The sequence below is a fragment of the Podarcis liolepis genome (assembly GCF_965112155.1).
Source record: "Podarcis liolepis genome assembly, chromosome: 15".
Lineage (NCBI taxonomy): Eukaryota > Metazoa > Chordata > Lepidosauria > Squamata > Lacertidae > Podarcis > Podarcis liolepis.
The window spans coordinates 20,607,064-20,621,417 of record NC_139566.1 but is presented as its reverse complement, the minus strand read 5'-3'; the positions used below and the strand labels follow the sequence as shown (position 1 = coordinate 20,621,417).

Genomic DNA, 14,354 nt, shown 5'->3' with positions numbered 1-14,354 from the left:
GACTGGGAGGAGGTGGTGTCAGAAGCTGAAGAGGCAACAGGGTTTAGTGAGCAGGGAGAGGCTGGGGCAGAGAGCAGCCCAGAAGCGGAAGCGGAAGCAGGAGAAGAGGGAAGAGGGAAACCAAGAGGCAGAGATAAATCAGACTGGTGAAGAAGCCAGGGTGTCTCCCCCTCCTGCTGCTACAAGCTCCCCACCACACACTGGCAACCCTGGTCTCCCAGACAGGAGAGGTATGAAGCAGGAGGAGCAAAGGTGGGCACACCAGCATAGTCTCAGGCTGCCTGGGAAAGACCCAGGAGAGGAGGAGACTTAGGCAGCTGTGGGAAGTCCCTGCAACTGCCTCATAGGCATAGCTGTCAACTTTCCCCTTTTCCTGCGAGGAATCCTATTTGGAATAAGGGACTTACCCTTGAAAAATGGGAAAAGTTGACAGCTATGCTCATAGGGACACGACCTACCAAAGAGTTGCTGTGCAGCAGCAACTTCGATATCATTTCCAAGCTGTGGTCACTGCTGGAAAGCTAGACACTTTGGAGTGCCTCATTGCATAATGCAAAAGTATGCAACAATCAAAACCAGTGATTGTTTTTATAACTATACAGAACTGAACAAATAGCACGACACAGCAGGAAACAGCTAATTAGATGCAGCACCAGGAGGGAAACTGCCAGGGCTGTCAGAAAATGAGACCACCTTTGCCCACTGTCAAAGAGGGGGCAGAATTAAGGGGAGGAGTTTGTTGACTAATTCATACTTCCTGAAAACAACACACAGGGACCAAAATACAGTTCTTCTTCAATATTTGCACTTCTCCAAACTGTGAGATGTAGCTCTCCTTCCAAAAAAGAAAAAACAATCAGACGGGGATTTTCTTCTACCAGCAAAAAAAAAAAAAGGACGAAGATACATTCTATTATAGGAGAAACAGGCTGGGAAATGCATGCATTGGGCAAAAATGCATACAAAATGATGTCTATTAGGTGAAATGTCCACAAAAATTTGTACAAAACTTCATGTGGACTTTAAAAAAAAATACAAACTGATGTGTTGAACTAAAGATTGGAAAAATGAGAAATCGAGAGAAACTAAAATTGACACATTCATCTATTCCTAGGTAGAACGAGACTTACTTGGAAAGCTTGGGGCCACCACCGAGAAGGCCATGTTTCAGGTAGCCAGTGATTCTGCTGGCACAGGAACCTGTTTTCTGCTGGCCTTAAACAGTGAATTCAATAATCTTGGGCACTGCAGGGAAAGAGCTGGGGAAACTGCAGCTCAATCCGATGTAGGAACATAGAAAGCTGCCTGATGCAGAATCAGACACATCTGTCAATCCTACCTCAGCACTGTCTCTACTGACTGGTGGTGGCTTTCCAGGTTTTCAAGCAGAGGACACGCTCAGTCCTAGTTGGAGATGCTGGGGATTGAACCTGGGACCTTCTGCAGGCAAAGCCAATGCTCTCCCATTAAGCTGTGGAGGTTCCCTTAAAAATAACAGCAAGATTCTAGTCCTCATGGTACTGGGGGAAAGCACTGGTTTAAACATGGGCGAAGGAAGCTGCTTTATACAGTGTCAGACCATTGGTCCATTGGTAGCCTGTGCCCTCCAGGGTTTCAGATGGACAGGGGGGCATCCCCAGTCCTGCTTGGAGATGCCAAAGATTGAAGCTGGGAGCATCTGCATGCAAGGCAGACCCCCCCCCCCCATCACTGGGACACAACACTCAACCCCTTTCCTCATCCAGGCATAATATGGCAACAGCTCCCAAAGTATCTGCCTTCTCCCTGCAGCTCTGAGGATGGGAGATAAGAAGATGCTAAGAAAGTATTGTTGATCCAGAAATGGAAGCAAGAAGAACTATCGACGAAAGAAGAATACCAGACGAAATTAATGGGCTACGCAGAATTGGACAAAAGGACAGGAAGGATTCGAAACCTGCGGGACCAGAGATTCACAGAAGATTGGAAGAAATATACGATTTATTTGAAGAGCAACTGTAATCAACAAATTACGCTAGTCAGACTACAAGAAGTTTTGTAAGGAGGAATATATGAAATATTGCAAAGAAGAGAAAGAAGAGAGATATTAGATATGATACTTAAATGTAATAGTGAAAGTAAGAAATGTAAATTAAGTGGATAAGATTGGAAAATTTTCAGATGTGATTGATGGAAGTAAAAAAAAATGTATAAGATATAAAAGTATGTTTAATAATTGTTGAAAATGATATGTGTATACACACACACACACACACACACACACACACACACACACAGTGGTACCTCAGGTTAAGTACTTAATTCGTTCCGGAGGTCCATACTTAACCTGAAACTGTTCTTAACCTGAGGTACCACTTTAGCTAATGGGGCCTCCCGCTGCTGCCATGCCACCGGAGCACAATTTCTGTTCTCATCCTGAAGCAAAGTTCTTAACCCAAGGTACTATTTCTGGGTTAGCGGAGTCTGCAACCTGAAGCGTATGTAACCTGAAGCAAATGCAACCAGAGGTACCACTGCATGATGCTAAGAAAGGCCTGGCTGCTTCTAGAAAGATCTCAACAGCCAATTGATGTCAAGAGCCAGAAGGCACACACACAGCCCACAGAAATGCCTTTGGAGCTGCTATTTAACTTGTGAAGGAAATCACATCCCCCCCGGGAGATAAGCAGGAGCTTGGCTTGGCGATCTGGGGCATGCCATGTCACCGACGACATCAGCAAAAACTGCCAGAAGGGAAACCTCAGCAACACCGATGGCAGGCAGCAACGCTGATGGCCTGACCCCTTCCATCCGGACGTCTTCTCCTGTTTTGACGACATTTGCTGCATGGATGGGGTTTCTTCCCCCCTCCCTCCTCTCGCTGACAAATGAAAGAAATGGCCACTAGCCACAATGGCTATGCTTTGCCTCCGTGGTCAGAGGCAGCAATGCTTCTGAATACCAGCTGCTGGAAACCACAGGAGGGGAGAGGGCTCTTGTGCTCGGTCCTGCTTGAAGGTTTCCAACAGGCATCTGGTTGGCCATTGTGAGCAAAGGATGCTGGACTAGACGGGCCATTGGCCTGATCCAGCAGGATCATTTATATTTTAAATAAAGAAGTGGAGTGGATTCAACAACAGAATGTTGCAGCACCAAGTGCTCCTGTTTGATGTTGGCCACAGTGACATGTGACAGCATCTTAACACAGCATCAGCATCTTAAAAAGCAGAGACATCACCTTGCCAACAAAGGTCCATATAGTTAAAGCTATGGTTTTCCCAGTAGTGATGTATGGAAGTGAGAGCTGGACCATAAAGAAGGCTGATCGCCGAAGAATTGATGCTTTTGAATTATGGTGCTGGAGGAGATTCTTGAGAGTCCCATGGACTGCAAGAAGATCAAACCGATCCGTTCTGAAGGAAATCAGCCCTGAGTGCTCACTGGAAGGACAGATCCTGAAGCTGAGGCTCCAATACTTTGGCCACCTCATAAGAAGAGAAGACTCCCTGGAAAAGACCCTGATGTTGGGAAAGATGGAGGGCACAAGGAGAAGGGGACGACAGAGGACAAGATGGTTGGATAGTGTTCTCGAAACTATGAACATGAGTTTGACTAAACTGCGGGAGGCAGTGGAAGACAGGAGTGCCTGGCGTGCTCTGGTCCATGGGGTCATGAAGAGTCGGACACGACTAAACGACTAAACAACAACAACAAAACAGTGACATGAAGATGCTGAGGGGTCAGGCAAGGCCTCCTTCCACCTGCCTTGCCCCACCCTCCAGTCTCTGCTTCTCAATTTGTATTGTATTATTTTATGCACTGTGGCTTGCTGTTGTTTTATTGATTGTAGTTTAGAAATGATCGATTGTAATTGTTAAGAATGGATTTCTGTTTAATTTTTATATGCTGATATTTAATATTATTCTATACTAGTCTAATGAACGTTGAATGTTACTTTATTTGATGTAGCTTGCGGATTTTAAAGTTATGTTTTATTATCAGATTTTTGTATTGCATTAGATTGTTATAAGGTGTACATTCTTTGTCTCTTCAGCTTGTAAACTGCCTTGGGTATTGTAAGATAGAAAGACGGTATACAAATTAAAAGTGATGGTGGTGGTGGTGATAGACAAAATGGGTCATCAGCCCATGTTCTTATGCTTGATCTTGCCACCGTTCTCCATGCTTTTGTAATGTCCACGTTACAGTAGATTAATTTGGTGGTTTTTTAAATGCATCATTCATGTAGAGCCGGCTAGGAAGAGTGTTTGGGAGTTTGGATTAGTCCAGAATATGGCTGCCAGTTTTATGAATAGGGACCTACCGGTTCAGTGATCTTTCACCCAGTGCTATTTGGAATTGTTTTGTTTCCTTTCTCTGAGCATTTATATCCTCCCTTGTTACAATAAGATAAGACTCAAGACAGCTAACAAATAAAGATATAAATCACAGCCGAGAAAACCTAACAAAAGTAATTTAAAAAGAAGTTAAAAAAAAAGGATGACAGAATTATATTGTTGGAGGTCTGCTATACAGATGTAGTTGAGAGATTCTGAGCAGATAAAAGAAAGCACATAGTTAAACTATGGAACTTGCTCCTACAGGAGGCAGTGGTGGTCACTAACTTAGATGGTTTTAAGAGAGGGTTAGACCAGGGGTCAGCAACCTTTTTCAGCCATGGACCGGTCCACTGTCCCTCAGACCATGTGGGGGGGGCAGACTATATTTTGGGGGGGAAATGAACGATTTCCTATGCATTTTAACCCAGAGATGCATTTTAAATAAAAGGACACATTCTACTCATGTAAAAACACGCTGATTCCTGGAAGAAGAAGATGAAGAAGAAGAGGAGGAGGAGGAGGAGGAGGAGGAGTTTGGATTTGATATCCCGCTTTATCACTACCCTAAGGAGTCTCAAAGCGACTAACATTCTCCTTTCCCTTCCTCCCCCACAACAAACACTCTGTGAGGTGAGTGGGGCTGAGAGACTTCAGAGAAGTGTGACTAGCCCAAGGTCACCCAGCAGCTGCATGTGGAGGAGCGGAGACACGAACCCGGTTCCCCAGATTACGAGTCTACCGCTCTTAACCACTACACCACACTGGCTCTAACTCCGGACCGTCCGCAGGCCAGATTTAAAAGGCGATTGGGCTGCATCCGGCCCCTGGGCCTTAGGTTGCCGACCTCTGTGTTAGACCAATTCATGGAGGAGAAGGCTTCCCACTACTCACCACAATGGTTATGTTCTACTTGAACCACCAGAGGCAGTAATGCTTCTGAATACCAGTTGTTTGGAACCGCAGGAGAGGAAAGGGCTCTTGTGCTCAGGTCCTGCTTAGAGGTTTCGAACAGGCATCTGGTTGGTCACTGGGAGAACAGGATGCTGGACTCGATGGGCCACTGGCCTGATGCGGCAGGATCATTTATATTTTAAATAAAGAAGTGGATCCAACAACAGAGTTTTGCAGCACCAAGTGCTCCTGTTTGCTGTTCCAGCCAGCCATCTTTGCCCTTTCCCAGAACACTCCATTGTATTACTCCCATGCACCTAGTTTTCCAGCTTGCCCCCTCCGGCAGTCAGGCAACAGACTGTTTGGGGGTAATCTTTCCCCGGGGTTTGTGTGTTTAAAAATACGTTTTGTGCTTTAGCAAACTGCAGTGTTCTTCCCAAGTCTACTAGTGTCTCCCTGTCTACTCCACAACAGCAGAGGTTCTTCCTTGAGGAAGAAATATTTATTGAGGTAAAGGTAAGAGATATAGACTGGGGACTCAGCTACATTAGTACAGGAACAACGATTTGAATGTATTATGAATATGCAACACCAGATGGCACCAGAGAGCAGAAAATTTTTCTACGTGGTTTTCCATAGGTTTTTTTTCCCCTTTTGTTATAACGATCTAATTTCTGACGTATTTATAGTGGTTATTTTCCTGTGCATAGATCCACCCTTAGAAGGTAAAGGTCAAGGACCCCTGGATGGTTAATTCCAGTCAAAGGTGACTATGGGTTGTGGCACTAATCTCACTTCAGGTCACGCGACCCAACGTTTGTCCACAGAAAGCTTTCTGGGTCATGTGGCCAGTATGACTAAACTGCTTCTGGTGCAATGGGACACTGTGATGAGTTCCAGAGCACACAGAAATGCCATTTACCTTCCTGCCACAGCAGTACCTATTTCTCTATTTGCACTGGTGTGCTTTCGAACTGCTAGGTTGGCAGGAGCTGGGACAGAGCAACAGGAGCTCACGCTGTCGTGGGGATTTGAACCGCTGACCTTCCGATTGGCAAGCCCAAGAGGCTCAGCGGTTAGGCCACAGCGCCACCCAAGTCCCCCACCCTTAGAAACAGGTAATGAGTCACAGCAGCCATTACACTCAGGCTTGATGACAGGAAAGGCAAAGCTAGTTGGGCTAAGATTGTAGCTTGAAGGTAACCCAAAGGTCATCTAGTCCAAACCCCAACAATGCAGGAATCAATGCAGCAGTCCAAGTCAAAGGAGTCCAAGAATGGCAAGGAGGTCAGAATGGCATAGAAGCAACAAAGTCGTCCCAATAAGTTGCCACACCTGCTCACCAAGCTTACAAAGATGGTAAGGCATGCTTGCTCATGAGACTCTAGTACAGGGGTAGGCAACCTAAAGCCCATGGGCCACAAGCAGCCCACGGGGGTCATTTAACCGGTCCATGACCCACCCCCGAACCAAGCCACCCGCTCAGTGAGTCCCTGCGTGCTGCACTAAACCGGCACAGCGTGGCGCGGGGACTCGCTTCCGTGACGCCGGAAATCATGTCTGTGCATGCGCAGATGCCGAAAATTGCATCTGCACAGACACAGACACCAGAAATCACAAAGAGAGAGCGCAATAGTGCCTTATGAGACCACTAAGCTTGCAGACACTGGGCCACGATGTGCCTCTTTGCATCCTGGGTGACCATGCTGCACTGTGCCCTCCCCTACCCCTAGCGATGGGCGGGTGCCCTTCCCAGCTTCCACTACTCTGCTCCTTTCCTTGGGAGGGGAAGAGTGGCGATGGGAGTTTCAATTCCCCAGCTGGGGCAGCCAGATCGAGGGAAGGGGAGGTAGTGGCCTTCTCCAGCCTCTGTTCACCCTCTATGTCAGCCTTTCTCAACCTGTGGGTCCCCAGATGCTGTTGAACTACAACTCCCATCACCCCTAGCTAGCAAGGCCAGAGCTCAGGGATGATGGGAGTTGTAGTCCAACAACATCTGGGGACCCACAGATTGAGAATCACTGCTCTATGTCATGCTCCTGTTCCCCTTCCTCATCTGTCTCAGTCTGCCACTACACTCCTGAGTCTCTCATGAATGGGTGGAATTTGTATGAGTTTGTATGAAAACTGCACCCAACTGCACCCAACCTTTGGAACTCCCTGCCCATTGACATTGGGCAGGCTCCTTTGCTGTGCCCTTTTCAGCCCCTGCTGGAAATATTTTTTTTTTGAAGCAAGCCTATCAGGACATTCAGAATGTTGAATTCAAGTTTCAATCCGATTTTTAGGCTATTGTCGATCTTATTTTTATGTGTTACTCATTCAAACAGTTGTTTTCAACTCTTGCTCTCATCATATATATATATATATTTGCAAATAGCTTGGAGGTTTCCTTTGGGGGGGCGTTTTGGTTACGGTCTCGCCGTGCATGAAATGTTATGAAATAAATAAGTAAGCAAATTTATTGGCTACATAACAAATGAGACTTTATCGCCCAGGGACTGGAATTAGAGGGACTGATCAGCGATCTTTTGGGGCACTCTCTAAACCAACACACAAACCATTGCAAAAATTTGGGTTTGGCTTTCTTATCTAGAAACGTGGCTACTTTCATTCCTCCCTGTGTAGTGAAAGCCAGTTCTGGAAGCCAGGCCTGTTTGGAAAGACTCTTGCCAGCCCCCAGGCACCCTCATGGAATTTGATGGAATTGTAGGATCGGAAAGGACCCCAGAGGGTTATCTGGGCCCCACACCCTGCAATGCATGCTCAGTGCTCTGGCATGATTACCAACCCGCCCCCCTTCCTCCTCTACCACTGTAGCCCCACATCAGGGCTGACTTACTAGTGGAAAAGGTGCCATCCGTGTGGACAGGAGGGGTGGAAGGGAGGAAAGGCGGGTGTCCAACGAAGAAAGACCGTAGGGAGCGTTCTGAGAGAAGCGGGGAGCGCTGGGCAGGGATATTCTCACAGCTCCCGACACTGTTGTGGATCTTGAGGTTCAACGGCTTGTTCTTCTTCTTCACTCTGTGGGAAAAGGAGAAGGTAAGGCATGAGGAAGAACCGCAGCAGAAGGAAGATAATTCATACCGTACTTTTCTGTGTACAGTGGTACCTTGGTTTGCATAAGTCTTGGTTTGCATACATTTTGGATTACAAACACGTCAAACCCAGAAGTGCACGTCCCGATTTGCAACCTTTTTTTTTGGATTCCAACCTTAATTTTATTTGATTATGAACAATATTTTTTTTGAGGCCCCATTGGCAAAAGCGCACCTTGGGTTACAACCTGTTTTGGTTTACAAACGGATCTCCGGAACAGATTATGGTTGTAAACCAAGGTGCCACTATATAATATTATGTTTGTTTCATTAAAAATCATGCCAAAAAGTGGGGGGTCATCTTATACATGGATAGTGCATAGGGTGGAAGTTAGATTGGTTGCTGTCAGCGGCTATTGTGCATGTTATTGGTTGCTGCATCAATGGGTGGTGTTGATTGGCTGACGCTCCGGCAGTTGGGCGGGCGATTGGCGATAGGACAGACGGGAGGCAGATTTTGTGACTCGTGTGGGTGAGTGATTCTCGGCAATCCCCCCCAAAAAAGCTCAACAACTCTGTGCCATCTCCCCCCATTTTCTTAAATGTGAGTCCCCCCAAATAGGGGGAGTCTTATACATGGGGGCGTCTTATAGACGGAAAAGCACGGTAGTTTGCATGGATTGGAAAACAACAACATGTAAGTAAAGGAGAGGCCAGGTCAGAAGAAACAGACATGAAGCTCCAACAGAGCAGTCCAAAGACCCACCTAGCTTAGCATCCTGCCTCTGAGAGCGGTCAGCCACCAAAAGTTTCTAGGGCTCTCTCTTGCAGGTTTCAGACAGAAGGTGTTCTACTTGTTTGCTCGAGCTTTTAATGGGATAGAACGGTGCAGATCTCAGACCCTCCAAGTGTCCCTCTTTCTCAGGGACAGTCCCAGATTTACAGAAGCTTCGAGAGCAGAGTTTGAAAACCCCACTCAGCCATGAAGCTCACCAGATGACCTTGGACCAGTCACCGTCTCTTAGCCAAGCCAACCTCCCAGGGTTGTTGTGAAGATGAAATGAAATGGGGAGGAGGAGGCGAACCATGTACACCACCTTGATATCCTTGGGGTATCCTTGGGAGATAAAGGTGGAACATAAATAAATGTTTTTTTAAAAAAAAATGGGAGTGAGGGTAGATGGAACGGAGTGTGCTGGGAGAGAGCCCGGCTGAAACAAAAGCCAACGAGGTTAATCTGAGGCACGATTATTGCTAATTTAAAACTTAGCACTTAACACTGTTATATTGTGCAGCGGGTCCCACTTGTCTGAGAGACATTCACTCAGAGATAACCCTGGCGTTGGCAAAGGAGAATTTCTGGGAGCAGAATTCTTTCTGCATCTCAGTTGCCTATGCAGGAATAGGGGGCCTCTTCACCAGGAAGCAGGACGGATCATTCCGCCCTCTTGTGGCGGGAAAGGGAACGGGCCGCTGGAACTCAGCCCCGACAAAGTCAACTGGGGCCATTTCTTCTCAGCTATTTCTCCATTAACTCTTCCCAATTTATCTTGCCTAGGCTGCAAACACCCTGATTTATGTCAAGACTGGGATGATACATCTTGCGCCTCCTCCTGCCCCCTACACCCAAGTGACAGGTGTTTTAGGAATAGCCGCCTCAATCCATCTCTGTCTCCTAGGCAATTTCCCTCTTTGTGGAGAGCTCTCCCTGCCCCCCTCCTTCGAACCGTGCAAGTTCAGCCAAGCAGCGACGCTGAGCTCTAAGCAAAAATCTTGTTAACTTCCTAGATCGGGGAGCACACTCCTGTAAGCCGGCTATGATGGAGCACAGTATTAAATGCTTCGCTGAAATAGGATCTCTAAAAGTGAAGGATGGTTAGCAGACACCCTCTTGCCCCCCCCCCATCCTTCCCCAACAAAAAAACATTATATAATCAGAAGCTGGAGATTCTACAGTAGGTACCCATCATCATGGGCAGAGATGTAGCAAGCGTGAATGATTCACAAAGGTTGATGGTCTCATAGAAACAGCAGAAGATGCCTCATACCAGGTCATACTGAATACCAGTTGTATTGCAGTTTGCTGTTGTTGTTGTTGATGATATTATTATTATTATTATTATTATTATTATTATTACTTTTATTAACTACAATTAATCCAGAATGCAGGAGCTAGACTGGTGACTGGGAGTGGCCGCCGAGACCATATAACACCAGTCCTGAAAGACCAACATTGGCTCCCAGTACCTTTAAAGCCCTAAACGGTCTCGGTCCAGTATATCTGAAGGAGGGTCTGCACCCCCATCGTTCAGCCCGGACACTGAGGTCCAGCTCCGAGGGCCTTCTGGCAGTTCCCTCAATGCGAGAAGTGAGGTTACAGGGAACCAGGCAGAGGGCGTTCTTGGTGGTGGCGCCTGCCCTGTGGAACGCCCTCCCATCAGATGTAAAGGGAATAAAAAACTATTTGCCTTTTTGAAGACATCTGAAGGCAGCCCTGTTTAGGGAAGTTTTTAATGATTGATGTTTTGTTGCTTGATGACGACGACGATGATGATGATGATGATGATGATGATGATGATGATGATGATTCTGTTGGGAGCCGCCCAGATTGGCTGAGGAAACCCAGCCAGATGGGCAGGGTATAAATAAAAAATTATTATTGTTGCTATATATTATTATTTGTACCCCACCCATCTTGACTGGGTTGCCCCAGGCACTTTGGGCGGCTTCCAGCATATATAAAAACATAATAAAACATTAAACCTTAAAAATGTCTCTGAACAGGGCTGCCTTCAGATGTCTTCCAAAAGTCAGATAATTGTTTATCTCCTTGACATCTGGTGGGAGGGTGTTCCACAGGGTGGGCGCCACTACTGAGAAGGCCCTCTGCCTGGTTCCCTGTAACTGCACTTCTCAAGGTGAGGGAACCACTAAGAGGCCCTCAGAGCTGGACCTCAGTGTCTTGACCAACAAAAAGTTTCCAAGGGAGACTTCAGTATGAAATTGCTGGTGATGATTAAAGTGCACCAGGATCTCTTGTTGGCTTTTCCACAATGAACTGCCCCATTGTCGCGTGATGCACTGACGGCGCTACGCAAATGTTGTCGTTCTGCGCATGGATGAAAAGCTGCATCAGAAATAAATCTATATTCAGGTTCCAGATTTAGGATCCCAACTCATTTTGTTTTCTAAGCGCGGAGAAGAGAAAGGGGCCCTAAAAGGTCACGCAAAGGGAAGGTGATGGTGCCAGGTGCTTGCCCTCCCAGCCTACAGCAGACATCCTTCCTGTGTGCCTGTTGGCAGCACATGCCCATCAGATCCCTGGGCATCTGGAGAAGCCCTCCGTAGGAAATGACTGCATTGCAGAACCTCCAGAGCCGGCCAAAGTAGCTTGCAAAAGAGGGAGGTGAGGGGGGGGGAGAGAAAGAAAAACAATTATACAACCTCTCCCTAATGTGCTAATTGTTTCCTAGCACAGGAAAATGTGACGCTCATTTCCACATCTTGTGCTGGGTAGGGGACCCACTGCAGCCAATTGCTTTCATTAGCCCAAAGGACAATTGAATCAAAGGGAGGTTGCGCAACCTCCAGGCTCGGTGGCCGGCATTACTCCTCCTATGACCCCTGCCAGCTGGAACAGGATCATTCACGCTGTCCTAACAGTAGCCACGCTATGGCCAAGGCCCAGCCACCACCTTCCTGGGACCTCCTGGGTAAGGTTCAGAACAAGGGCAACCAAAATGATCGATGGGGATGGAGCCGCTCTCCTATGAAAAGGCTACAGTGTCCGGGGTTTTTTAGTTGCGAGAAAAGTTGAGGAAGATGCTGCATGCTATAAAATTAGAACATTATGCCTGGCCTGGAGAAAGTGGATTGGAGGGATCTCTTTCTCTCTCGTCCTTGGGTCCTGCTTCCAGGTTTCCCGTTGGGGAATATGGCTGGCCAGTGAGAGAACAGTATGCTGGACTAGATGGGCCATTGGCCTGATCCAGCAGGCTCAGGGTTTTAGTTTAAAGAGAGTAAGAGGCAGCATGATATAGGTGGAAAAAATGATGCATGATGTCGAGTAAGAAGACACAGAAACATGTTTCTCCCTCTCTGATAACCCTCAAACTGGTGGGCATGCCATGGAGCTGAATGTTGGAAGAACCAGGACAGATAAAATAAAGGACTTCCATGCAGAACATACATAGTTAATGGAACTCGCTCTCATAGGAGACCAAAGTTGGCCACCAATTTGGATGGCTTTAAAAGATGATTGGACAAATTCATGGAGGAGAAGTCTATCAATGGCTACTAGTCCTGATGGCAATGTTCTACCTTTATGGTTGAAGGCAGCATGCTTCTGGGCCCCAGTTGCTAGAAACCACAGAAGGAGAGAGAGCAAGAGTGCTGCCATATTTTGGTCTGAAACAATGCCATGGATGGCTCCAAGTAAATGACTCAAGACTCCCCAAGAGAGGTGGACAACAGAATGAGATCTTTCAAGCTCCTGCCTCCAAGCTATTGCCTCCAGGCTCCATATGCTTGTGGAGAACTTCAGGGACTCTGACCTGAAGATGGGAGCTCCTTCTTAATTCCATAGGCTCCCACATGCTAGGTGCCCCTGGTCTAGTGAGGGGTCGTGGGGGCATCTAGTGCATCAGGAAAAGGTGCCTGTAAGGGGTCCTGACTGTGGCCTTACAGGGCCTTGTGGTCTGCGAAGTGATTCTGGGTTCTCCTGCCTGATAGCCTCAGGTCCAGGAATCTCCTAATGTCCATCTGTCAGCTCTGAGCACTCGACCTGACCTGGCTCCTCACCTGGTGCCCCTTCAGCCCCCAACTCTACATGTGGGTTGCATCCAGATTGAGGGGTCATGGCTGGCACGTTGCTTAGTACCCCCTGAAACCTGTCACACTGCCGCAGCCTTCCCCAAGAGAACCAGATTCTGTCACTTTTCTCCATGCTTCTGTAACACCCAGGTGAGATTACTCCAAAAGTGGATTGGGGTATCGATGCAGACCAGACTATGAAGGGTGTTCGGGAATTTGGACTAGTTCAAAATCCAGCTGCCAGTTTTATTAGGCATCTTTCACCCAGTACTTCTCAGCATTGTTTCAATGATCTCTTTGAGCATTTTACATCCTTATGTCGTTATAATAAAATTGAGCTTGATGCGACAAACAAGTACAAATTGCAGCAAAGAAAACCTAACAACTGGAGTAACAACAACAACATAAAAAGGAGTAAAAATCAGAAAACATAATTACTGTATTTTTCGCTCTATAAGACGCACCAGACCACAAGACACACCTAGTTTTTGGAGGAGGAAAACAAGAAAAAATATATTCTGAATCTCAGAAGCCAGAACAGCAAGAGGGATTGCTTCACAGTGAAAGCAGCAATCCCTCTTGCTGTTCTGGCTTCTGGGATAGCTGCGCAGCCTGCATTCGCTTCATAAGACGCAAACACATTTCCCCTTACTTTTTAGGAGGGAAAAAGTGAGTCTTATAGAGCAAAAAATACGGTATATTGTTGGAGGTCTGCTATACAGGTGGGCTCTGGTGCCCCTGCAGTTGATCTCCAGAGCACTGCTACATTCAGGGGTCTTCATAACAAGCCCCACTCCCCACCTGCAATTCCCAGTCCCTGGAAGTCAAAGGCATACTGGAGGGAAAATATAGGCAGTGTGACTAGTAGTCATTGAAAGCCACCACAAAAAGCACAGACACTTCTCATTCCCTACTGGGCAGGCCAACCCCTCCTTCTTGAGTCTCCACTTTCAACTCAACGCCTTTCTGCAGCATTTATTCTACGAACATGACTCTGCAGAAGCTCATATTCTTCTCCCAAAACCTTCCCATTTATCACTCAGTTTTGGGTCATTAGCACCAACGATGCCATCAGTCTCACACATCCCACAGAAGAGGCACACACAGAGAGAGAGAGACTTTCAGCACATCCAGCACCTCAGATCTCAATGACAAACTCCGAAAACCAGGCGGGCTGGAAGCGCTTTGCCGGTGACAAGTTGTGAGAAGGACTGTCATGTCAAGAGACTCCTTTGTGTTCATCTCTACAAGCAGCTGCGATTCCATGCGAGAGCGAGAGGAAAGGGAGACGCTC

General features: G+C 47.0%; 1 protein-coding gene across 1 annotated transcript in view; it reads right to left on the bottom strand.

Annotated features, from left to right (window-relative positions):
• KSR2 (kinase suppressor of ras 2) overlaps positions 1–14,354 on the bottom strand; it is a gene marked incomplete at its 3' end in the record, with an annotated part of 191,153 nt that overhangs the window by 88,107 nt on the left and 88,692 nt on the right. Inside the window, exon 5 of the mRNA XM_083478598.1 lies at positions 8,053–8,234. Coding sequence (XP_083334724.1) covers positions 8,053–8,234 — 182 coding nt within the window. The remainder of the gene's footprint in view (positions 1–8,052; positions 8,235–14,354) is intronic.